General features: G+C 36.0%; 3 protein-coding genes across 3 annotated transcripts in view; 2 read left to right on the top strand and 1 right to left on the bottom strand.

The window, feature by feature from the left end:
* LOC129788711 (mucin-5AC) overlaps positions 1 to 27,605 on the top strand; it is a 1,053,002-nt gene that overhangs the window by 573,359 nt on the left and 452,038 nt on the right. The gene's annotated exons all lie outside the window — the stretch shown is intronic.
* The window catches only part of LOC129788789 (max-interacting protein 1-like), a 204,442-nt gene that overhangs the window by 39,587 nt on the left and 137,250 nt on the right, over positions 1 to 27,605 (bottom strand). The gene's annotated exons all lie outside the window — the stretch shown is intronic.
* LOC129788723 (phenoloxidase 1-like) lies at positions 22,797 to 26,619 on the top strand. Its single transcript, XM_055825029.1, has 3 exons — positions 22,797 to 25,333; positions 25,431 to 26,061; positions 26,149 to 26,619. The coding sequence occupies exons 1-3, from the start codon at positions 24,326 to 24,328 to the stop codon at positions 26,541 to 26,543; spliced, it is 2,034 nt and encodes a 677-aa protein (XP_055681004.1). The 5' UTR covers positions 22,797 to 24,325; the 3' UTR covers positions 26,544 to 26,619.

The raw sequence follows: 27,605 nt of genomic DNA on the forward strand, positions 1-27,605 counted from the left end.
ATTCGTTCTTTGTATAGTGAAAGAATGGAAAATGATTAGAAGGACCTGATGGGTTTTACTGGAGAAGAAGGAAAAATCAACTTTGAGGGCTTTTCTCTTATGTAGAAAAAAGCTCCATGGAAAAATACTCTCAGATCAAAGAATGCTTTGACAGGTTTTTTCCTCTTGAGGATGGATTAGAAGTATTTCGAATGATTTTTAATTCAAGTTTCATTTAAAATAAAAAAAAAAAACATGGCTGTGGAAATGGAAAATCTCTCACAAATTCGAAAACCAAAATAACGTAAAAGCTCAATTGTGATAAAATATCACTCCAAATCAACCAATATAAAGTTTTTGTAGTCTCTATGTGACAAAATAGGTATATAGAGTGAGCAAAAAAAACAACCCGTAAAGTATTAATGCAGCATTTAAGTGAATTCGATATTTATCCATTAGCGTGAAAGCTCACCCCGAACCACCCTCCCTCACTCCACATTTCCCACAATTACCGCACACACACGAACAAGAGAAAGCTTTTTAGCACCAAATAAACCACCCCCCACATACTGTTTATGTTTCTATTTTGTCGCTGAGGCATTTTCGTTTGTATTTCTCCGCGTGGATTTTTTTCCTGCATATACTTTTCTCTAACTGCTGCATTGTTAATTGATTTCCTGATAGCTACACGAGGGGGTGGGTGGGTTCGGGGTAGCAGAGGGACGTCGTACCGGAAAAGAATCGCGAGTGGTGAGAAAGAGAAATTTTTTAATTAAACTTTTCTATCGCCTTTTCTTCCCTTTTACATTCACGCGCTTTTCTCGAGTGTTTTCCCGACACTTTTCCACACCAAAGTCCGTCGAGTTTTTTTTCTCTCCGTTTTGTCTTTTGCAAATAAAGCGGAAAGTTTTGTGCTTGAAGGTAGAAAATATATCCACATTTATACAATACTCTTTGCAATTTCATATTTACGCCGTAATTTAATTATCTCTTATTTTATATTTTCCGGATGTTTAGTATTTTCTTCATCGAGGTTTTTTCCATTTCTCTGCGGATTTAATTTCACGACAGACACACAAATCTTATAGGTAAAAAAAAACAGCTTCAATAGAAGTTAAAAATTATTGTCTGAATGCTATATATAGGGCCAGTGACATGTAGTTTGTATAGGCTCACTGTACAAAAAAATCCATAGAGCAATCCTGTCTGAAAATCCCTTTGTTTCCAACTATTTCCAAGTTTTGTTTTCCATGGAATGCGCCGCATGTTTAACAGAGAAAAATCCCATGCATATATGGGCACTTGAGCCACAAACGAGCTACAACAATTCCTTCCTTTTGGATTTTGTGTGTGTACCACAGAGAAGTAACAAAATTTGTTGCAAAAAAAGGTCGCAACTGTCATTTGGAATTACTAAAAGCTCTACTTTTTTGTTCCCTTCACCACCACCGCCGCGAGACAGACATCGTTTGGTTGATGTGCATCATCATCAGTCACTGCAGACACTACATCAAATTGTTAGCCAAGCAATGTTGAGCTTTTTTTGGCTTCCAAAAAGTCCACAATTCATATTTAAATTGTGGAGCCTCCTCTACGTTCATTTTCCTAGTATGCACATGAGAACAACCCCCCAGCGGTAGAGGATGAACTTCGTTTGCATCTTCACAATATTCCCCAAAGCATAAATGGTTATGTTTCTGCGTGAAATATTGTGATAATGTCTGGGATTAATTGTTGAATTCAAATTTCTACAAAGATTCATTGTGGGAATGATAACAAGCCCCAAGCTCAGGAAGTTTGGCAATTTTTGCAAAGTTTGATTTCAAACTCTGTAGTCACTGAAGAAGGCTCCTAATAGAGCCGAAAGCTATGGAAAACATGAGTTTTCCAGAGAAACCGACGAAAAACCTGGAAAATCATTATTGTCGCTACACTCTGGAAAACACTTCTTTGATTTCAAAATTGAGTAGAAAAATCAATTTTTAATCGAAATTCTTGAAATTTTACAAAATAAGTTCAAAAATCTTCCTTTAACAGATTTTTTTGACTTTTATAGAAAATTGAAAATTTTTTTATGATTTTTTACACCCAAAATCAACAAGAAAACTTCTTTGACTGTAATAAACATAGCGTGGTCAATTTGGGTTAATATTGATATATGTATATTTTGATTGAGCAATTACGAGAAAATTATCGTTACTTTTGGAGGTAAAATCAAAAGAAGAAATACTTCATTTGATGAGCTTTATTACATGGCAGATGAAGGGTTAACATTCCTAACTCAATTAGAAAATATAATTTATATATACATAAACATGTTGGAAAGATCTCAAATTACATGAAAACTTTTCATAAAATTGAGAAATATCATTTCAACAAAATAATAAAATATTCAATATAAAATATACCCTTTGGCGAAAGCCCACGAAGGAAATTTCCCACAATTCTCCTAATAAAATACAATTTATTATTAAATAACCCCCCGAGCTAAGTTGAAAAGCGGAAATAGTTTTCAACATGAAATGATTTTGAAATCATTTCTTTCTTCCGAATATCTAATTTCCTTTTATTTCCATATTTCCTTTCAACGAAAAAGGAAATCCTTTCAAAAGGCTGCATTTCCTGGAATTCTGAACAATTTCAAAATGGAAAAGCTTGAAAAATAGTGAGAGAGGGAAAAAATCTAGTAACGAAAAACACTTGAAAAAAATGCAGGGAATAATAATTTAAAGTCTTCATTGTTTGTTCACTTTGTTAACGTGAAATTACCCTGAAGTTGTGTGGCTCTATATGCCATTGAGGTAAGAATAACCTCCTTAATTTTTTTTTACCTCCTCCAGGTGGATTATCTTGTAAATTTTCACTGGTGAGGAAAATTTTCATAACATTTTTGCACATTTTATTGCTATGTGCAATGAAAACATGTAATTTCGAGAGGAATTTAATGATTTTCGCCCCTTTTGGTCAGACAGACAGGCAGTGGGAACGAATGAACAAGCACAGAAAATATATAAAGGGAAAAGAAATGAGGAAAAATTTACTTCCTTCAGCAACAATGAGATACAGGAAACTTCATTTTGCATGCTATTTTCCTTTCGAAATTGGATGTACACAACATATCAAAGGGAGGGGGTATGGGGAGACACTGCTAGGGGGTGATATTTTGTATTCTGAAATTGTTCTTGAAATGGAGGAGAATGGAAGTTTATTTTTGAGATGATATTTACAGTAAAATATGGCCATTTTGCCATATATACAACATTCATGCTATATATTTGCAGAACCCTTATTGGCAATCACATGAGAAAAAGGGAAAAAGAAAATAATAATTGAATAGTACAAAAGAGCAAATATAATGGAAAATTGGAGCAATCATTATTCAAAGTTATACCGCATTTTTACATCAATTTTCTACCATACCAACAACCCTCTAGTCTTTGTTTTCTTCCACATACCTCTTGAGAACCCCCACCCTCTTGAATCCCCTTTCAACTATCCACCTACATAGTAGAAAAAAACCAATAAATATTCACAATACTAAACCCTCCACCCCCACTCAAAGGCACTTACGGGGTTTTACGAAAACCATATCAATTTAAAATGGGAAAAATTGCAGAGAAAAGTGTGTATTGAGATAGCATTTCAACAAACCACCCGATATATTGAAGATGACGCGGAAAAATGAATTGTTTCCAAAGTGTGGAAAAGTTTTTATGCAAAATACACAATTCTTCTAACATCTCTCAAATATCTCCCTTTTCACCCCCGCCCTCCGTGTCGGTAAAGCACTCACAAATTGCATTTTCAATTTCCATACTTGGGGGAAATGTCTCAACATGCACTTTGTCGTCCATCAAGCTTTCATGAAGGAAAATTGATGCAAATGGAGAGATTTCTGTCCAAAACACTTCTATTTGCTATATTGAAAGATCGGTCAAGTAATAGTTATGATGATTGAAACACGGGAAAGACCTTCTATATATTTTCTCAATTTATTTTCATGAGCGACGTTTCGAGGGTGTGGGTTTCCCTCTTCTTCGGGCAATGAAATGGCGGGAAAATAACGTCAATACAAAGTCTATCAATACACAGAACGCAAAATCGATCCACATCAATGTTTGCATTTTGCACTGTTATTTTAGGTGTAGGATGTAGTCGTTGAGGACAATGAGAACAGTTTAGAACAATTTTAAAATAAAATTAGAATGAGATTGATATAAAATAACATTCTAATATATTGGGTATTTGTGATTTTGCTCTAAAACAATTCAGAGCCGAATTTAAATTGATTTATTCCCATTTGAATAATGAAGGAAATGAATAGATCTTTTCAACAATACTTCATTCATTTAAATTGGTTTAGAAATACGTTTAGCAGAGAGCTTTTGGAGCTTATCAATACCTATATTTTCATTGGGAAATATTTAAATTTTGGTTTAGAATCAAAACATCTTAGTTTGAGCACCCCAATAAATATTAAAAATTTCTCATAAAAGGATTTTTTAAAGTCTTTGATATAAGTTTTTAAACATTTACGTTAACAGTGGTACGTCGCAGTAAAACATGTTTTAAGTAATAATAATCTTAGAGGTTTTAAGAGTCTAACTTCGACGATATTGAGACTCTCTGAAAATACCAAAAAAGCACCTATAAAAAAAAAACGAAAAATCATCACCTTTATTGTTTCAGAAAAGCGTCAATTTTGTCGGAAAAGTGCAACATAAAGATTTTTTTTCCTATGGACCATCACTGTGTAAAAGAAACTCTAAATTCTTCACCAATTCTTCACGTAAAAACAATAAAAATCAAGTATAACAAACTCTTCTTATATAAACTCTTAATTTTATAACAAGAAAATGATGAACAAATCACAAATTATGTATTTTATGCTTTTCACGAGTTTTATCATTTTTGTTGAGAAAATTTATCGACTATATAAGTTTATTTTCCCAATATATACTCCCACCACACCGATTAAGTGCTGGACAAGACACTCCGGCAGCACGAAAACTTTTCAAATCTTATCGAGTGGCTTTGGACGTGATGTGAAATTTTTAGTTGTGAAAATTCACCCTAAAACCATAACTTTATCCTTATATAGAATTTTTGCGGGGAGTGCATCAATAAAGGATGCATGGTCAATGTTTTTTTTTTGATTTTTTTTAGCTGCAGGAAAATCGTTTAGATAGACATTTAACCACGTGCGGATGGATCTACTACGGGAGTTAGTCGCCGAGATGGGTATAAATTGCCTGACACACGGAATGTGCTTAAGCCAAACCTTCCTTGGTTGTCTGTGCTATGGTTAGAATTGACTATGGGGCGAAAGGAGGGGTGGTAGGGTGGTGAATCCATTTTACGGAGTGAGTCTGCAGGAGCTGCGAAAATAGCCCCAGCGGGAAGTTTATCGTTTATATTGATCAAAATCGAGCGAGGAGAAAATTGGGTATGGATGATTTGTGTGGTCAGCCACCTGCCAATATTTGGCCAAAAGGACACCCTGGGAAGAAATTGAAATTAATCAAATTCTGCCCTCAGGTGTTGTTATCAGATACACTGAATTTAGGTTAAAACCAAAAAGGAAATTTTGTACCCGAAGAAAAGGAAATCTTTCCAAGGAGAAAATCTCGCTCTATCTCCCACGGAAAAGCTACTGGTTGTAATCTCAATTGGATTTTTTTCTGGTTACAAGAGCGTGCCGCAGGAGACACATAGGCAGGCGAAAAAAAAAAGTATTCTATCTAGTAGAAAAGAGGGGTAACTAGGGGTGGAAAGAAAATTTTGGTTGAAACGCACATGAAAAGCTCGCGTTGGCTGTGGGAGAGAGGACGGGGGGTGGGTTAGGAATTCCCAAGACGATTGAACCCAATTTCGTATGGAAATTTACCGCGCATGGAATTGTCAGCTGGGGAACGATACTCGTTTTTTTGCTTATCGTATATCTTTTCTAACTAGAGGCGAGTTTTTGGGCATAGGGGGTTGGTATAGTCTCTCTTTTTTTTTAGTCTGAATAAAACCCGGAAAAGTCTCTATTCATGGAGAAAATTGAGCTATGTGGAATGGAGAAAACCGGAAAAAGCTTTGCATAGATTACAGGTTTAAATCACTATTCTATGTTTCTATGTGTTTTAGTGCTTTTTGAGGGAGTTCCATAAACTTTTAGTTTGTTGCATTTCAAGATGGGTTTGGGAATTTCCTGATAATTTCATTACAATTTATTTCTTTTAAAGGGTTTTCATTTGAAATTTGAGTTTTCTAAAAGCTTTACGATCAAATGATTGAAAGCTTCTATTGTCTGTTTTCTTTTGGAATTCTTTTCCCTTACAAACTCTACAGTTTCTTCCCTGAAAACCTTCCCATTTGAGAGACGCAAAACAATGCGTCATCCACGACAATTCTAAGGAAACTCTGAGTAGAAAAAATACAGAGAAACTAAATAGATTTCAGCATCAATCAAGGAGTGTTTTACTCAGATGAAAAGAGAAAGAGAGAGAGAAAAACATTCTTAACATCTTCCCTTTGATTGTGCCCCAAATTCAAGAGCTTGCGGACTATTTTTTTTCCATCATCGCACAATATCCGGAAATTGGTGTGCTGCGTGAGAAATGGAATTAAGGTCACACCGGGGGCGGAAGACCATGAGAAACGAGGATGTGGTATCATGTGTGAAGGAGTCAGACAATCAACATTTATTTTGCCAATGGGCACAAGTCCTCCATCCTATGTTGGTCTTCCATAAATAAATTGTATTACTTTTAACCATATGTGATTGCATTCAATCCAATATTTTTCCCATTTTCATCTCAACCACTCAAATGGGCAAATATAGGGGATGATTATGTACAGCTTGATGTTTTTTTCTCGATAAAATTCTCCTTCTGAGAAGATTTTTCTCTTTAATATTTAATTAACTTTTTTCTCTACCAACACTGCCTAAAGAAAAAATTCTTCATGAAGAATTTTCTTTAAAGAAAACTCTGAAGAAGTAAATTTAAGAATTTATCAGAAGATCAACGGAAAACTCTTGTAAATTAATTTCCAATTTTCTCAAAGAAGCTTTAAGCTTAAAATAACTTTAACGTGCTGTTTCTTTTTTCACTCTCTTAAATAAAATCTCCAGTGTTCTTACACGGAGGGTAGGGGAAAGTGAAAGAAATTCTGAACCTCATTTTAGAAAGCTTTCTATCTTATTGGATGAGTTTTTCTCTCACTCTCAGAGGGATTGTATATAGTTTTTTTTGTACCCGAACTTTCCCATTTTCAACTCCATTCAACCCTTAAGTTTTTGCTGTAAGAAATAAAAAAAAGAAACTTGGTTGCTCATACACTTTCCACTCACACACATACTCAACATTGCTAGCTATATATAGTGGAGCTTTTGCGCCCAACTTTATTCATACAAACGCCTCACAGAAAGTTCTCGCCCTTTTTAATTAAATCCCCAGATTTTCCTTCTCTCTATCTCATTCCCCGGGGAGTCTCCCATTTGACTTTTCAAACCACCCCCTGCCCCACTCCCCCCCCGACCCATGGGAACATGACTATTATACCCTCAGCATTTACTTAAGAAATTATAAAGTCCTTCATATTGAGATGTTCATCGTCGACTTTTCGTCGGTTGTACAATATTCCATCGCACTATTTTCATCAAAAAGCCCTTTTCTTTGGCTCACTGCCGTAAAATAAAGGTCTTCTTATGTATGCAGAAAGTATGACTTTCCCATTGCTCTCTCTCTCTCTTTTCTCGCTCTCTCTCTGGGAACTTTTCTGGCAACAAAATTCTTCGCACATCAAATTAAAATTCCAACTTCATATTTCAAAAGGAACAGGAAGTCGAGTGATGTTGAGGGGATTTTTTTTCTCTTTGGGAAAAATCCACTTCGCGAGACAATTAATCACGAAAAATGCCCAAATAGCCGAAATCTTGATTTGTTGAGTGCGAAGCGTTGAAAATTAAGCAATACTCGCTTACGTGCCAAGTTTTCACTCTCTATTTCATTTTTCACAAAAAGGGTGTCTGACATTTCTAGGATTTCATTGGGGTTTAAGTACATGATGTATAAATTGTATATATAGCTGTATATAGCACAGGGAAACAGGGACATTATTAAATGCCAAGACGTTGATTGTTGGTTAAGTTTTATCCTTAATTAAAATGATTTGATGCTGGAAATTTTTTTTAAAATTTTCTCATGTGATGTTACGATAAAAATTTGATCCTTTCTTGTTTAATTTACAACAAAAAAAACCCAAGAAAATTCATCCTTGTCTCGCTTGCAATAAGTTAAATTTTTCCCACCAGAGCTTCTTAAATCGTGGTGTGACATCTAGTGGAGAAATTCAAATTGATGACAAGACAAGAAATAACTCATTCCGTTAAGCAAAATAAAAACTTATGACCACACAAGAGTCTTGAAAAATGTCTCAAACAGACGTCTATGGGAGAAAAGTAAAATGGACATGGGGAAAATTCACCCATGGTGGAGAAGAAGAATGTTCTGGGCGATAAGAAAAATCCAACCACCCAACAATTTAAGACAGTTTTGGCTCCTTAGCAAGAGATAAATAAAAATTAGCCATACACTCCTTCTGCAGAAAACAACATAGTTTCCACTTTTCCTTCGTTTTTTCCTCCTCCTCCCGTATATATTGTGAAGAGCACGCAAAGTTAACCACACATCGTGATTTTACACACCCGAAAAAAGAAGAAATTCTCCTTTCCTTCTGGCCACGTTCCAAAGGGGGGTGGGTATTATACATATACATAGACTCCTTGAGAAATGGTAGGCAAACCTTTGAGGAGGGGACGGGTTGAGATTGATTTCTTCCACATCCACTCGGGTTTTTTTTTGTGCACACTATTCGTGAGTGAAATTTTGAGACGACACTTGATTGAAGCTCCGTTTGTCTTTCAAAGCTTCAATTTCAACCCCCCTCCACCCTCCCCCGCGTTGTGTGCAGCCGCCTGTCTTTTGTTTTCCATTTTAAATACTAACATTGCTAGTATGTCACACACAGAGAAAACCCCATTGGAAGGTTGGATGATTTCACGTAGAGAGAGACTAGAGAGATAGAAAAAAGAAGCATCGCGGTGGCAAGAATGCAATGAACCCTACATAAATTTTGCTTGTTCAGCATCATAGCACAGGACGTGAATTCACTATAATTTCCCACCACTTGTGAGAAAATTCTACGCGTTTTCTCTGAGGTGGAAAATTCCTTCCACTTCCCCACGCATTGACAGGAGTTGTGAGGGAATTAAATAAATCAAATATATAACAATTTCATTGCACGAACTTTATTCCTCTAGGCAATGCACATCAAAGATCACGTCAGGGAAAAGTATCGCTTCATGGAATTGAATTATTTCAATTTCTCTCAATCTTTTCGCAAAAAAGATGAAAATAAGTAGGGGAGACCGGGGTAAAAATAGTCATTTTGGAATTTTCAAATGCCAATTTCTCCCAAAATATAAATCGGAAAAATCGGAAAAAATTAGGGTGCAAAGCCCTACCAACCTATAATTTTTGACAGTAATTTGGAGGTTATGCGATCAGTATTTTGGGAGTTAAAAAAGAAAATAGATTTTTGGCCCATTTCCCAAACTTTTGCGTATTGAGAAAAACGCGTTTTCCGAAGTTTTCCTTCAGCAATTTTCCAATCTGATAATTTTTCTCACAAGCTGGGTTACTTCAGAAAACGTTGCCAAGGTGTATTTTTCATTAACTTTTAATGATTTTTCTGTACAATTATTTGAATCAAAACATACCCCTTGGGGTACCCACAATAAGCTTGCTTTAGCTGCAGTGGATTGGAAGCGATCTCAGTCGCGGCCACCCCAAACAAATCTACCCCTTGGGGTAGATCGGGTCAACCCATGTAAATCATATGGGAGATCGAAATTTTTGGCATATTTTCTATTCATTTGTTGCAAAATGGCGTGTTTGAGAAAATCGCAAAATTCACTGTTTTAGTGCGTATAAAAGTGAAATTCCTTGTCGCGAATCAAAAGGTGAGAAGTTTAGCTATCAACTACTATCAATCTCTCAGGTGGAAAATCATTGGAAATGTCGGAAAATTCGACCGACTTTATTTAGCCTACTGGTGACTATATTTACCCGTCGCGTTTAAAAAAAGTCAGAAGCGGAAGGGTTTAGGAAAAGCTCGAAAACTCATATTTTCCGGGGAGATAGAGAAAAATGGTCTGAGACAAAGTTGTAGACCAGGAAATTTCCTATAAGAATGACCTATCGAGGAAATTTTCTTGTCCTTGGGGAATCCTGCAGATAAGGATTTATGCAAATTGACTTTTTTTACCCCGGTCTCCCCTACATTAGAAAGGCTCTACATAGTCAAGTTTTGTGATAAAATTGCAACAAGGTGATGAATTTTCGTGATTCAATCAGTATTATGTCGCACAAGATTGATTTCAGGAGTACCAAAGGTAAAAACGTTTGAAGAGGCAATTTTAAATGTGTTGCAAAGTTATAAAATCATTTTTTTAAAACAAAAAAGGATCAAAAACATTTTTGTGACAGGGGTGTAGTCAGTTAGGTGTCTAAATAGTCTAAAAGCTCACGATATACAGATTTATTATCAGTATAAATTATTTTCCGATTAAAAATTATGTGATAAAATTGTTAAAAAAGAATTTCCAATTATTAGAAAATTGTTAAACAGTAGAATAACTGTCTAACGTTAGAACTGCAGAAAATATTGTCAAAAGTTTTAAATTTGAATGTAACAGAAAATTCAAACAACACAAATTTTTTTTAAATGAAATATTTAGACTTTTTGATGAAAAATATTTTTTCCTAGCTAGCAATAAAACCTTGTGAAGTTCCCTTTGTTAGTTGAAAGTTTACTAAAATGTCGATTTAATTTACAAAGGATACACCCCCCAATGGCGGAATTGTTGCATGTTTTGTCCACATCGCATTTTAATCCTCCAATACACATAGCAAAGGGGCTGGGGTGGGGTAGCCCATAGGAATGAACATTAAACTGTAAATTTTCCAAACACTATGAGTAAACGATGATGCTTACGGCAGTGTTTGACTTTCAAATGAAAATATCCAAGAGAAATTAATTTAAAAGTTGCTCTGCACAAAATCAAATATTGTCCGAATGAGAGAACATTTCGATATTAAATTTTGACAGCAATATGCGGGGGTGGTGGAGAGAATTAACATTGTGTGCGAACATATATTGAAAAACGGTAAATGTACGAAAAATTCTTTATTGAATTTTTCACCCATGAATACCTTCGCCCTCATTCCACCTTCGACCCCTCGATGAGCTTTCCTGAGTCATTCGCTAAATATATATGTATTTTCGGCTCTATATATAGAAGGGCAAAGACGATGGTTTGAAGAAGGATCTGAACACTGAAACACAACGCCAAATGGAGGAAATACATTTTTTTCCATCGTGAAATTTGATAAAATGCTCATTGGCACGAAATTTTTTTTTGGTATCACAATACGTCCTACATGTGTCTGTTTTTCTGCAGACTTTCCCGAGGAAAAAATTGAAAAGAATTTCTTCATGGCTAGACAGACAATTCCAATTCGTGTGTATAGGCTTTTCCACCAAAATGCACGGCTGTTTTTCCCCCGTCATTTCAACTTTTCCCAACACCCCATCGTTCACGTCAAATAAAAGTTTATCCCCTTGAAAAATGTGTACACATTCATTGCTTCTTGAGAAAGTAAAAGAAAATATGAAAAAATCAGAGAAAGGTGCAAAATTTCACAAAAAAAATTTCAATTGATTCTTTGGCGAAATGTATTTTAATTTAATAATTTTCATAAGGAAGTTGTGTCTTTCTTGTGAATATTTCTGAAATTTTCATTGAATATTCCAAATTTAATTCGAGTTCTTTTCGTATTTTAATTGTTTTTTTTTCTGATCTTATAAATATATTTTTCCTAAATTTTCCTTTCTCAAAAAGAAATTCTCTTCAATACTTCTCCTTTTGACCCAAAAAAAGTTTTCAAAAAGAACCTATATTCTTCGCTTTTTTTCAACCCCTAGCAAAGTGACTCAATAAACCCCCCTCTAACAAAAGCTAAGAAAAAATACATCATCCCACAAAAAAATATTCCTCTTATAGTGAAAACAATAAAGAAGAGAATAAAGCAGGAAAAAGGAGCGAAAGTTCCCTCAACCATCGTCTCTACGCGTGTTTAGTAAATATAATTTTGTCATAAAAGTGATTTATTTTCACGATATTATTTACTTTTATTACCAATAAATTATTGGTCTGGAAATAAAATTAGAATTTAACCGCCATATCCCAAAACTCAAACCCCACACATGGAAATTTTGTCACATTACAGCTCATGACAAAACATGTTTTTCATTTTTCCACCCCCACACACACACATACCCTCCTCTGTAGGAGGAAAAGCTTACGGATTTTTGTTGGTTCTTTGCTGTGAAAATTTGTGGGAAAAGTGCTGAGTTTGTTGGGAAATTTTCCCGCCAAGATGTCCAAGATCTCCACAAATGGCACTCAAAAACTCACCTGAAATGAGACAAAGAAGACAATTTTATTAGATAAAATTATATTAAGAGTAAAAAAATGATGGAAAATATTACTTTGAAATTATTTTCTCTGCATTTTCTTGGGCACTAAGTGACTGTGTGATATGTTAAATGGATAAAATTTTCTAACCATAGAAAATTAACTGAGTCAGCATTAATAATTTCCACCCACCACCATCCCCTGCAATGTTCTATTCACTCACCAAACCAACCCCCAATGTACATAGAAAATAAAATACAAAATCCCACCAAGAAATTCTCGCACACAAGATGAAAGATAGAGCTTATATTGAGTACTTTGGTATGGATAAGTTGTGATTTTTTGCCTCAGATAAAACTGATTCATAAATAATATTGGGTAGAGGTATATAAATAAAACTCCACATAGCTGAACACAGGGGCGAAAGGCAAGAAAAAATGTGAGAGAAAACGGAGACCTATCCACCCACAGACCATCCAAACTGGGAGTTTTATTGTTAGTTTTTCCGCTCCAATAGATTTTTACAGTTCCCCAAATATTGACGACGGGGCCATCACCCCAATTTTTTCCATCCATCCTGCTGGCTCCAAGCCCATACTTCTTGTACAAAGGGTCGCTGGTGCGACATCAACATTCAAGGGGCGGTATCTCCGTGAATGAATGACTTTCTAACGATAATCCAACACTTTTCATATTTTTTTGATTGTCATTCAACAAACGAGGGGGAAATTTCATGCAGGAGACTCATTTAGGGGGATGAAGGGGATGAAATTTCAATATTTTCATATTTTCATTCAGGAAGAAAATTGTCTAAAGGTGGATTTGAACCCATGGTGGCTCCATTGTGAGTCACAAACCAAGTTTACTGGGCTACTAATCAATTAAAAAAAATTAGAAATAGTATTTTGTAAATTTTTGATACATTTTTGACACAATATTGGCAATAAATTTTTCTCTATGTCCATTTGAAATGCAAAATGATTGATGCTGAAATATTCTCAAGTTCCACCTTGATGTGAGGACGTTAGATTAATTATAATTTTAGTGACATTTCTGTGCAAAAGGATTAATAGTCTGTCAACTTTGTATATAATTGAGAGTTTATCTCCACCCCACGCCCACCTTTTGCAGCAACCCTCCCCCTTTAAGCAATAATTTCGTTGTAACAATGTTTCGTTGTGTACCCCCTCAATGTATTCCACACTCTGGTTAGTTCGTCTTGATTAATTTCCTCGGGAAATTTCAAATGGTGCTCCCATTTCCGGACAATATATAAACATACACATACACACACAAACATCCACTTATTCCCCTCAAATATGGTACAAAAGGTACACAGAAGAGACCGCAATACAGCCCCGGAAACTGAAAATCCCTCACCTCACTTTATAATATTGTTGAGCGTTTATTGCATTTTATATTGGATTTTCGAATCAAGTGGGATTGTGAGAAAATTGAAATTTATGGAAAAAATACAACAAAGTGAAAATTTCTCGTGAAATTTCTTGAAATATTTCAATTTCTCAAAGAGTAAAGAGATTTTTTTTTTTAATTTTATTCTAATTAGTTGGTATACCACAATCGTGGCATACCAAGTATTGTAATCGTCGGAAAAACTGACCACCTCAGATCGGGCTCAAACTTGGTATGAGCACGTTTTAGACAACCCACCTTCTGAAAATGGTGGTGGAAAATTTTTGATCCGGCCGGCCTGCCGTCCTGCCGTCCTGCCGTCCTGCCGGTGCGCCAAACTTTGCCTTATATCTCAAGAACGGTAATAGATAGAGACTTCCGGTTTGAAGTTTTCTATAGAAATGTGGGTGTAAAATTTCATTTTTTCGCATTTTCAAAATCCAAGATGGCCGCCGTGCGCCATTTTGAACTACCGTCAACCGCTTCCCTTACAGCTAGAGATCTGAAATTTTAGTATGTTGTAGAGCTCAGTGAGACGTCTTCATCAACAATTCATACTTGAAAATCGGTCAAGCGGTTTAACAAATATGACGGCGTAAAGCAAAAAGTGTTTTTTCGATATAACTCAAGAACGGCTTGTTCGATTTGGACCATCTTGGTATCAAATGAAAGGTATTGAGAAGCTCTACAACTGTTTAGAACATTTCAAGTTTCAAAAACATCCGCAAAAGGCGCTAAAATCAAAAACAAAAATTGCCTAACTTTAAGGGGCTATATCTCCGAACATCTGTTATAGATTTCCTTTAAATTTTGATATGTTGTAGCCTGACTCAATATCTTTCACCAGTCCGAAAATGAAGAAAATCTATGTCGCCGTTTAGAAGATATGACCATTTGAAAAATTCTTGAATTTGAAAAGTTCTAAGAGCCATATCTCTTGAACGACTTGTCCGATTTCGCTCAACTTGGTATCAAATTAAAGGTTTTGCAAAACTCTACAACTTTCTAGAACATTAGAACCATGTAAAACCATTCTTTTAGGGCAAAAAATGCCAAAAACTGTTTTTGTTGAACAAAAATCCGCCATTTTGTGTTCTGGAGGTGACCTTGAAATGTAACGAAATATATGTCAGATTATAGCTTAATTCAATACCTTTCCAGAACTAGTCAAGAAATTTCTGTAGGTCTAATAGAACTTAAGATATAAGCATCTTAATGTGTCAAATTGCTAAATTTTACAAAAAATCGACTTTGCCTACTAATACAACTCACAAATTAAATTACAACGCATAGACTGACCCATCCGCGTTGTGGTATACCAACTCTAATAACTGGACGCGTTATGATTGACTTTTAATAAAAATTACATTTTCTGAGGGATTCTGTGATTCTTGTGTAGTTATAAGTAAATGGAGAACTTTTTGGGAGCTTTTGATTGAGCTTGTTTTAATGGAAATTAATTAAATAAAATTTGAGAAATTATTAATTTTCAATTAAAAACTCATCCAGTCATCAGCCAAACAGCTTGACCGATTGTCAAGCTTGAAATATAATTAGAAAAATCACGATTATACCTTTAGAAAATACTTTTAGCTCTCTTAACTGCCAAGAGTTCAATAAATAATTTAAAAAGCAATAAAAATAAACCCAAAAGCGATTTATTTTTATTAATAAATAATTCGGGATTTAATTAAAATTTCATTTCCAAACAGATTTTCATTAAAACAAAAGAAACACATGCAATAAAATTCTATATATTCGGGTAGGTATATAAATTGAGCCCCATGACAAGGTGTACAAATAAATTGGAAAATTCTCCTTTTAACATAAAGTGACTTTATAAATAAAATATTTTCTTGTGTGCGTTTGTTTATTTTGGAAAGAGATTTTCTCGTGTTGATTTTTCAGCGCGTGAGAAAATAATTCAATTCTTGATAGGATGAGAAAATAAATCACTTTTAAATTTGGCACAATAAATTAATTGAAATAAATTACAGCTGAGAATTTTCATAGAAAATTGTGGAAAATTTCCAACAAATCCCTCGCGTTGCAAGATAAATAATTAAATGCAGTACAAGTGCCAATTTGGAATTACATAAGAGACCTTTAAATGACGAATTAAATTGTAAAATCATTATTTTATATTTTTAGGCGTAAGAAATATTTAGAGATTTTTTTTACAGCTAAAAAACTGAAGTAATATATTCAAAAATATAAAAAAGAGTGAAGAAAAAATTCAAGATTTGTATTTCTTCACATTCATTCTCCTGGTGGAAAGATTGGTAAGAGATTATACTGGAAAATCCTAGCGTACGGGAAGGATGGGGTGTAGGAGGAAATGGAAAATCCCAAGGAAGGAAATACGATAAAAAAAGATGACGAATTGTACGAGGTAAAATGGAGAAAACGAAGAGCTTTCGTTCTTCTATAAACATTCTACGTGAACTTTTGTGTTTCTTGGCTCATTCATTTCGTAAAAAGGGGTTAAATTTAATTCTCAATCTTATTCACGATTCGTGAAATGAAAAAAATCAATTTTTAAAAATCTTTTGAAAAGATTTTTTTCATTGATCTTTTCTCAATTCTTTGTAGATTTTCTTGTGATTTCCCAACGTTTTCCACGTGATTTTCCTTTATTCTGCTTCTTATAAGAATTTTTCACAATTGTAACGGAGAAACTGCCAAAAATTTTCAAGAAAAACCTTCAAAATTTTAGATTTAAAATTGAAAAGAAACCCGAGAAAGCTCCCAGTGGAGGCGCCTGGTGTCTCTGGTACAAAATCGATGAGATAATAATTTTTATATCCCAAAAGAAGGGGGGGAGTGTGAATGAGTGTCTTTTATCACTTTCACAACATGATATAGAGTTGTCACACAGATAACCTCCCCTCATCCACAAAATTTTTCTCGTGGAAAAGTCAACAATAAGGAAGCAAAATTAGAACACTCTGTAAGCTATATATCATTCACCCTGATATATTCTTTCCTTTTAAAATATATAAAAGTCAGTGTGCAAAAAAGTTATGAATGTGCTTGATGGAAACTTATGCAATCAGAAGCAATACGAATTTTCCAATTGGAGATGTATTTCCTGTCAGAAAACTTCCCTCTACTGTGTCTAATACATTTCCTTTTCAACCTCCTCCTCACGCTTTATTCTCACCCACTTTTTTGCTCCCTTTCCTCACCCCCCTCCCTCCCAACACTTCTGCTTGAGTATAATCTAACAAATGGCTTATGTGGCCCCTAATAAATCAATATTATGTTTCACATCATCACTTTGGATATGGGAGGTATGTGTTATATAGCAGTGTGAGTGTGGAAGTGTGTATACGTTGGAAAAACATCCCATCCAGTGAAATTGATAGGAAATTGATTTTTCAGCAACACACACACACACACACTCATTGACATTGTCTTAAAGGTGAAGAATCAATGAGGGAAGATTACAAAAAGTGGGTTGATGTGGTGGAGCATTGCTCGTGGGAGGGTGAAGGGAGAGGGAAGTAAAACACAAAAAGAAACATAAGGACTTTTGCACCATAAAGTTTTCTTATCCCCCTCATGTCTGCACAGAGCTCTCGATAGAAAAACCATTATCATCGTCATCGTGTTGTATTTGTAGATCATATTGAAAGGCAACCCCTTGACGCACATTACTTCAGTCAATATCGCCAAAAAAGGGGAGGAAGGGGAGAAAAAAATATATGTATGTGCGAGGAGCCACCGAAACACCATGTAATGCAAGTATTAGTTTCACAGCACGACACCAGACGGGGGTGTGATGCGAAGGGGTGGAAATGTGTGTGCGATATAGTGGGTTCAAATGTGACGATGATAGAGTTAAAATAAGGGACATCATCAATCACAATGACGCGTCATAATGACTGATACTTGATACAAATAGACAACGCAACGACCATCATCCCCAACACTCTCTTGTACATTATACCTATGTACATAACATATATATAATGCCATAGAGCCACGTGTAGTAGCAAATATATCGCACACACAGTTGTTCTAATCATTCCCAGGGATTCACACACGGAAATGGAGCTCACATTTCACATGCTTAGATCATGATTTTGACCTTTTTGGTGAGATTATAGACCCCGCAGGCTGGGGAGTATTAACCCCTTCATTTCCAGCTAAACCTTAATTATTGCGAGTTGAACCCCTTCTACGGCTAAGCCCTCTAGTGGTGGAATAATTAGTACAATAAGTAGACTTAATTCTGCAAAAAATCATTTAATTTCATTCATTTATTATTTATTCATCTTAATTCAATTTTTCTCTCTTCTTCATGAGACTTTGGGAGTCTCATCGTTGATATTTTTTCTACTGTCTTGAAAAAGCCATTCCGAAGAATTAAAGACAAAATTTCAGCCAAAAATTAACTAAAAGAAAATGTAACTTTCAAAAAGAAAATTATTAGCCCCTTGGAACCACCACCCACGGATGGAAAATTTCAATTTCCAATCAGTCGTGTCATTTCTCGGTAAGAAGAGGATATGTATGGGAAAAACGGTTCACGTGTCATACGCAAAATCTCATCGATCGCTTTATCCTCGTAGCCCCTCTTATCTCCCATATCCGCTTAAGCCGAAGGGAAAAGATGATTTTTGTTCCTTATTTAATTTCATATTCTATATACAATTTTTTTTTTAGAATCCCCCTGTGTGAGCTTTTTTTGTCTTGCTCTCGCTCTACCAATATTTACCCCGAGAAAGCTGATCCTTCGTGGAAAAAGGAAAAACGTGGCAGGAGGGGTGAGATGAGTGATGACAGAAGATACTTTTTCGAGCTATTGAACACAATTGCGAAATGAAAACTTGTTAGATGATGAAAAATTTTTCTTTTTTCCCCCTCACTCCGTCTTCTAACTTTCATCTTGCTTCTCTTCATAAGCAGATAATAATTTTTACTCAACATTTTCTCGGCAATCGAGATACCAAATGAAGCCTGAATGTTGCGACGAAGGCTAAAAAAAAAAAAAGGAAAAGCACCAACAAAGTTTTTTTATGATTGTTATGAAGAAAATTGGAATCTACACGAGAGGAAAATGTTCGGAAAAATTGAAAAAAAGAAACAAAGAGGTGAGGCTTCTCTTCAATATTTTTTTCGTTTTTTTTTCTTTCTCAACTTTACTGAACATAATTCGGAATTTTGTGAAGAAAATGATGTGATTATTGAGTTTTCTCCGCGTAAGAGTTTGAAATTAGTTTAATTTTTTTTTAGAATAATTAAATTTCAAAGTAACTATTTAACTGTGAAGTGTGAAAAAAATTAAATCAAAGCAAAATGAATTCTTAAAGTGAATCAAATTTAATTTTCTCTGCGAAAAATTGATTAAATTGCAAAACTTTTCCATAAACTACATAAAGAATTTTTCATTTGTTTTTCTCTCAGATTAGTATTGAAGTTTCTGAAGCAATGAGAGCTGTTTTATATATCTTTTTGGTGGTTTTGGTGGCATTAGCAGTAAGTGAAGATACCTCTAAAAATGAAGCAGATGAAGTAACTCCTAAAATTGAACCAAGGGCCGATGGTGATGAAAACCAAGATTCTGGGGTTTTAGAACAAGCTCAAAATGAGAATGAAGGAGGAAATTTCCTTGGGAGACTCCACAATAAATTTCACGATGCTATAAGAAAACCTTTTACATACTTTGAGAATCATCCAATCCACTAAACTGAATGAAATGATTAAAAATAAAATTTCTTGAAGTTCTCTGTGTATTTTTTTGTGCTCTACATCCCTAAAATTCATTAAATTTATGACTTTCAATTTACAAAGAAAAATTCCCCAAAAGAAAATCTTAAAGTCTATCGCTGAAGAAAAATTATGTTGTTTGAGAAAATCTTTCTTCTACCAAAGTTGGTCAATGGGAGAGATTTTGCAGATTTCCCACATTTTCATCTTCATACATATATGAATGTACATTATTGTACATATATAGCACAATAAGGGCGCTAAGGGTGGTGGTGAAAATGTGGCCGGGAAGGGCAGCCAGAGAGAAAGTTGCGATGTGAAGGGAGTTTTTGGGTTTTCTGGTGGTGCTGAAGAAAACATTATATCCAAACCACCCCATCCAAACTTCCTGATAATTCCTCATATTTATTGCTTCAAGTGCATAAAATGATGATATGTGTGTTTTTGCAATGAATTATAACCCCTCGGCACGATGGGGTCACTCTCACACTGGGTGGTGGGTATGGCGGAAGGCGAAATCTTTCTCTTCGCACACCGGATGATATCCCGGGCAAAATGTTTTAGCCATGCTTTTGGTATATGTGGTGGCAAAACTACCCAACTGGGGCGGATGGATGGTGGTTGTGTAGCCCATATATATAGCACAGTGAGGAGTTTATTTAACCGGCATTACATTGATATGGATGAGGATAAAATATATATTCGCCATGAGTTTCGGCAGTAACATTGGTGAGAGCTTTTTTTCGGGGTGGCTGCCATGGTCGTTTCTCATTTTTATGGCCCCACCATATTCACCTCTCTCTCTCGTACCACCCCCCCGGTTTTTCGCAAAAATCGCCATGTGTGCGGATCTCCCAAAAAGTAACCGAGGAAAACGGAATTCGCTCGGGATGGTGAATTAAAAAATAAATCATTCTAATGTCAGATAATGGCAACATGAAACAATAATTATAATCTCTCCACCAGGGGTTGTTTCGCTTTCTTTCTCTCTTTGTTTCAGGCTGGTCTGTACTACGGGGAGGGGTAGTTTTCCGAGGCGGAGAGGGGGGGCTGGTTGGTTGTCTTTGTGGTTGACAAATGGGGAGAACATTTTCGCTGATTGCACAATAATTAAGCAATTTTCGCATGATGTGAGCATATGGGAACCACGCGCAGCAAATGTAAGTAATCTACGCTATATATTGGACAAAAGCTCCCCTCATAATACACTGAAAAAAATGAACGTTCTTTAATGCTTATTTTTCACTTTTTTAATTTCTAAATTTTGATACAAACTATTAGGGGGTGAAATGATTATATTTTTAAATTATTGGTGGACGATCTTTTAAAAGTTTTTTTTCGGTATCAATGGCACATTATGGTCGTAGCAGGAGCCTAAAAACTAATAAATTCAAATCTAAAGAGTACTAAATTCAAGCCTAAAAGTGCTAAATTAAAGCCGAAAAAAGTTATTCTGATTTTAGTTCTAAAAAATCTCCGTCCGAGGAAGAAAAGCTTGAAAAAGTACTTAATTCAAGTTTGAAAAGTATTAAATTCAAACCAAAAAGTATTAAATTCAAGCAAAACGATGCTAAATTCAAGCCTAAAAGTGCTAAATTAAAGCCGAAAAAAGTTATTCGGGTTTTAGTTCTAAAAAACCTCCGTCCGAGGAAGAAAAGTTTGAAAAAGTAATTAGTAATTCATGTTTAAAAAGTATTAAATTCAAACCACAAAAGGGCTAAATTCAAGCTTAAAAGTTTATTCAGTTTATCAAGAATTATCTGAAATTTACCTGAAGGAAATATTTGTATTATTTCAAGATTAAAAAAAATGAAAATGCTTCAAATTGCTCATATTTTTTTTCAGTGCATTGAAAAATTCGGAATTTCCCTTCTACCCACAAAAAGCACAAAAGCTCCGTGCAATGCATCAATTCGTTCACCTCAATGGCACGTGTTCCAGTCGCTTGCAAGCTTTCCCGTTCAATTTGGCAGGCTAAAATCCCACCCCGGAAGAATCTCCCACTCGTCCCACACTCCCACCCCGGCTATTCCTCATGGTAAGATACAACAGAAGGAAGGAATTGGATGCAATCCAAAAAAAAAAACAATGCTAGTACTGAAAACTTCTCGAACCCTTTGGCTTTTTTTCTTCAGAGCTATATATGACGCGATTCGGGGTCTTTGGTGCTGTGTGCGGAGGGAACTTTTGGCCATTTTTCTCGGTAAAATATGAAATAGAGACAAATATCATAAAATTTAATTAATATTTGTCCAGAGGAGGGTAGATAAAAAAAAGAAACGAGGACGGCTGTAATGTATGATAATGCTGTAAATGGGAAAAATGCCTCCATCATCCACATATTAGACAAATGTTAATTTTGTGCTAAAAGTCACATGCAAATATATGAATATTGCGGTGGGGTGGCCCCAATATGGATGGAGAGAGTGTGGTTGGGGTGGAGGGCAGGGGAGGAGAGCATAACAGACAGAATGAAAATGTTATTATCGTCTGGGATGTTTGCAAGAGAAAGAAGCAAAAAGCTCCCCCCTCCGGCAAGGGTTTGGTTGGACGGACACAATATAAAAGGTCATCATTTTACCGAAAAGGGAAACTTCCATCATATTGTTTGAGTTCTCCCGAGTACAATAAAAGGTCGTTAATAGTGTGTGGTAGTAGGATAGGTAGCACCCACCATTCCCGTGTACTACACATTATTTCACCTTCATCAATATTTCACTGAAAAACTCACCCCCACGTGGCAATTTTCCCTGCCGTGTTGCCATAGAATTTTCGGTCCATGTGTTGAGTTAATTTTTAAAAAATGCAATTTTACTTTGCAAATTTGCTTTTTGTAAGCGTCCACCCATCCACACCCCTTACATGCAAACCAACCCCCTTCATTCAACTCATTTGCAAAAGTTCATGGTGCTATGAATTTTTCCCCACAGCAACGATTACACAGTGCATTTACTCATTAGGGAAATGATTTGGAAAACAGACGATATTGTATTTTCCTTCTTTCTTCTCCCCCCATCCCGAAGGACGATGCTGTAAAGTCTTTCCCCTACTCTTCAATTCAAGTCAATGGACTTTCTTTTATGCAAAAATTCTAGACATTTCTTATACATATATTTGTAATGTGTAAAGTATTCAAGAAAATAAGTTAGGGGTGGTGGGGGAATTTTATGCATTCGCACCAATAAGAAGCAATGGGAGGCATAAAAGAAAAGTGACACAGGAGACAAAAGCCGCGATGAAAGGCTTTGATCATTTTGAGGGCTTTTTATGTTTCTGCAAAGTGAAGCTTTTATGTAAGTCATTGTCATTTTCCATTCAGGCTTTTTCCAATAATAATTTTGTGCTGACTTTATTTTATGGCCGTGGAAATTTCTTTAGAGAAAATTATTTTGGAAAAGGTTTTTTTTGTATTCTTTTAATTAAAATTATAAAGAGTTACGAGAATTTTAAAAATATGTTTTGGGGGTTTTGGGTAAACTTAAAAAATTGAAAATTTTGATTTTAGGAAAGGAATTTTGATTTAAAAAAATAAGATTTAATTAAATTAAAATTAGATTAAAACTAAAAATTCAAAAATGAAAAAAAAATTATTTTACAACGACTTTGTAGGTATTTGATTAAAAAGAAAATTCAGAAAACTACTAGGAAAAATATTTATTCCCATCTTCAAAATTCTTTTAAAATAAAAAAAAGTTCAAAATATTTTCTAAATAAATATTTTTTATCCAAGTAAACATCCCTTGATTAAAATCAAATCAAAAATTATATAAAAATCTCAATTCTACTGAAATAACTTCCCATTAATCTCCAGACACAATCTTTCCACGTGTGCTCGTGTTTATTATTCAATGCTAAATGCCACCGAAATATCTTAATTAACAATCCAATCATAAAATACATTTGATCGGGAAATTGCTTTGAAGGAAAATATTTGAAGAGAAAATTTCATTATCCATCGAAGAAATAAATCTTGGGAAAACAGAGAAATAAAATAGAGTGGTTTTTGGCCTGAAAGGCATGAAGAATTTTCCTTGCTACGCTGTAAAAAGATTTTTATATACAATCATCGGAAAATGGAGGAAAAATCTCAAATTGTGCGGTCTCATCAATGAAAAGCCTCCACCCTTTTTCCCTCCTTGTTCTGCACAAGCCCCCATTCCCTCATTCGCCCAACATAAATAGCATGAAGAGTGATAAATATTTTTCCCAGTGAATGGAAATGTATCAATAAAAATTCCCACATAGTGCTTGTGACTTTATCTCAATTTATGGTTTTACGCGAAGATGCAGGGAGAAGGAAATCTTATTGAATTTTTCCACATATATTTACTATCTTATTGAAAGAACGGGGAGAGATCATAAAAATTCCCCAGCAGAGGCATTACACTGCGAGAAAAATATGAATGTAAAAATTTCATCGTGCGATAAGGCGTGGAGCTGAATGAACTGCGTGCAACTATTTGCGACAATGTACCCAAATAAAACCGAGATAATTTCGCATTGTGGCTTTTACATCTTATTTTCTTATGTGGTTTTTTTTCTTCTCTGTCTCAGAGGGTTTCCTCCATAAGTCCCTCCTATTGTGGAGCTATAAATATTTTCCGTAATTGGGATACATCCGTCAGTTTCAATCGTCATCTTGTGTGCTCTTGCTGGTGTTTCGTGACAGTGAATAAAATCCCAAAAGTCATGGCGTATAGTGTGCTCTTTCAGTGCCTCGATGCTCTCTTTACGCGTCCCAAGGAAACCATCTTGACGCCAAAGAAAATTTCCGGTGAACGAATTTATCAATTTCAAGTTTCGGAACAATTTCTTCCGGACAAGTATAAGCAGTACGGGGGTGATCTTCTCAAGCACTACAGTCAACCCGTTGCAAATGCAGTTGTTATTAAGGTTGCAGACTGCAAGTCACCGCCTAACTTAGAATTCACCAAACCCATTCTTCCCGATGAGATTTTCTCAATTTACATTCCGCTTCATCGGAAAATTGCCGTTAGGCTCATTGAGCTTTTCCTGGCCTGCCCCTCGGTAGAAGAACTCATCTCAACGCTCGTTTACTGCCATGAACGCGTCAATCCGTACCTCTTCAACTGGGCCTTAACCATCACTGTGCTCAATCGAAAGGAAACAACAGACTACGTCCTACCGGTCACCCCGGGAATTTTCCCAGAGAAATTCTTCGATGGAAAACTCCACAAAAATGCCCGAGATGCCCTTCAGCTTATCCCACAGGAAGATCGTGTTCCAGTGGAAATTCCAGTAAACTTTACAGCCACGCTCTTTGAGATGGAACAGCGCTGTGCCTACTTCCGCGAAGACATCGGACTCAATTTCTACTACTCCACATTCAACTACTGCCTCCCATTTGCAGGACCTTTTGCAGTTGTAGCCAAGAAACGTCGTGGGGAGATTTTCTATTTTATTCATCAGCAAATCTTGGCACGGTACAACTTTGAGCGCCTCTGCAACGGATTACATCGTACGAAGAGACTTAATAACTTCACCAAACCGATTGAAGAGCCCTACTTCCCTAAACTCAATACAAGTATTGCAAGTCGAAATTATCCAGCTAGATTCACCAATACAATCCTTACGGATCTAGATCGTGAGGATGATAACCTGCTGTGTGATCTGTCTGCGCTCAGTAGGTGGAGGGATCGTATTCTAGAAGCCTGCGATCGTGGTTATGCCATCACGGTAAGACCATACTAACGATGCTAGCTTTAAAACAAACTAGATAACCTTTGTAAGAATTTCGGTTATCAATAATTTAATTTTCTTTTTAACTTAACAGCACGATAATACGAAGATCGATCTGAACAACGAACTAGGTATTGACTGCGTTGGGAATATGATCCAATCTTGCTTGCTATCACCACAAGAAGACTACTACGGAGATTTGGGCAACATGGGACATCTCTTCATTGGTTTCAGCCACGATCCTGATGGCAGAAATCTCGAAGGTTTCAGTGTGATTGCAGATCCTGCAACTGCATGCCGTGACCCAGTCTTCTACCGCTGGTACGCTCTTATCGTGGACATTTGCAACCACCACAAGCGCTACCTTAAGCCCTACACGCATGCTCAGCTATGCTATCCCGGTGTTAAAATCACCCACGTTGAGACCTTCCTTCTGTCCGAAAAGGAAGCAACTGTCAAGAATGAATTGCAAACGTATTGGGAGAAGAGCGATTTCGACATTAGCGGCGGTCTGGATTTTTCTCCAACTGATCCAGTCTACGTAAGAATTACAAATCTTCAACATAAGACCTTTAGCTATAAGATTGATGTTGAGAATACCGGAGGAGATTGTCTGGGCTACGTTATCATCTACTTAGCACCGAAGAAAGATGAACGTGGAAATCATTTCTTCTACGACGATCAGAGGGAATTTTTCGTCACCATGGATTACTTCCAAGTATCCCGTGAGTATTTTAAAGGAACTTTAGCCAAGAAAGCATTTTTTTTAAAGTATGTTTAACTAATGCAAAAATATGTTTATGTTGTTGCAGTTCGCCCAGGGAAGAATACAATCATTCGTAGATCAAATGAAGCTGTTATTGGGGACTACATGCAGCATATTATGCCGAATACTTTTAGGACAAATACAGGAGGAAAGAATCTGAATTGCACAGGACGCGGATGGCCGCATAACCTGCTTGTGCCAAAGGGAGATGAAGCAGGATTCCCTTGTGAACTGTTCGTGATGGTCAGCAAGGAGAAGTTCAATCCAGGAAGTTCAGGACTCAATTTGGGCTTCCCATTCGATCGCAAAGCATCCACCCACGTACTCTACCTCAAAGATTTTCTCTTTGAAAATATGTACGCTCAAGAAATTAAGATTCGACACATAGATCAGACAGTTGACAAAACCGGAGGGACTCCATCACAACCCTTTGTTCAGTAGAGAGGGAAAGCTCCTCTCTCTCGAGAGTAAATATATTTCAAGCAAATAAAGTGTAGAGTGATTTAACGGAAAGAAACACTGTGAGATTGTCCAATTAATTCATCCTCCTACACACACAGAACACTCAGCAATGGGGGTGGAAAACATTGTAATAAAAGCGCACTCACGTTCATCTTCTTACCCACCCGCCTCTCTTGAAGAATTTCGCGTGCTTTTTGTGTGGGGGTAAGTAGAAAAAAAAGGAGCCAGCAACCCCCTAATATATTTTTACTCTCTTGCATCACCCTTATCGATTCGCATATATAGAAAATTCTTCTTTTAGCTAATGCCTCGCGCGCCACATATTTTTTCACTCATCCCCCACCATTACTACCCCAATTTTATTCTTGTATCACCCATTGTTATCCCAATTTATTATATCCTAGCGCTCTCGAGCGAAGGGAGATTGTATAATTCGATTTATTCGACGGCACAATCTCGGAATTTAGCTCTTCGCCTCCATCATTCCGCCCCCCAATCTCTTGCTCTCTCTCTGTACCCTTTTTACAAGTCCTTCAGAGCAACGATAAGGCCAAAGAGAAATACTACATCCAGAGACTCCAAAAAAAAAACATTCAACGTGCTATTTTAGGATTTTTCACACCCCCTTAAAAAGTGCACGGAAAAAAGGATTGTCCTCCACGTAAATCCCATCACGAATAAACTTCAAATTAGCACGTTTCCTGGGGTGGGATTTTATCCCGGCACTTTGAGTGATGCACTCAAAATTTATGAAGAAATCAAAATTCAATCCAACTTTTCAGGGGGACAAAAGACGCCAAATGGCACATCATTGATTTTATGCCACCCACGAGGGGATTTTAGAGTTGATGCGTCGAAAGGGGCAGCTGAATGCCGTAAAAAATGACATCTTATTGGGTAATATAAAACCTTTGGAAATAAAAGAGGCAAAAATGAGGCCTGGAGTGGAGAAACAAAGTTTTTTCTTCGCGGTGGTTAAGAGGAATGTTCTTGACGTTCTTGCGCAGTTTAATTTAGAAAAAAAGAAATATTATTTATTGA

The sequence above is a fragment of the Lutzomyia longipalpis genome, chromosome 2 (genome assembly GCF_024334085.1).
Source record: "Lutzomyia longipalpis isolate SR_M1_2022 chromosome 2, ASM2433408v1".
NCBI classification, from domain to species: Eukaryota; Metazoa; Arthropoda; class Insecta; order Diptera; family Psychodidae; genus Lutzomyia; species Lutzomyia longipalpis.

Coding starts and splice junctions, on each gene's coding strand:
- LOC129788723 (XM_055825029.1), top strand. CDS start 24,326: ATGGCGTATAGTGTGCTCTTTCAGTGCCTCGATGCTCTCTTTACGCGT. Junction 25,334..25,430: donor ATCGTGGTTATGCCATCACG/GTAAGACCATAC, acceptor TTAACTTAACAG/CACGATAATACGAAGATCGA. Junction 26,062..26,148: donor GGATTACTTCCAAGTATCCC/GTGAGTATTTTA, acceptor ATGTTGTTGCAG/TTCGCCCAGGGAAGAATACA.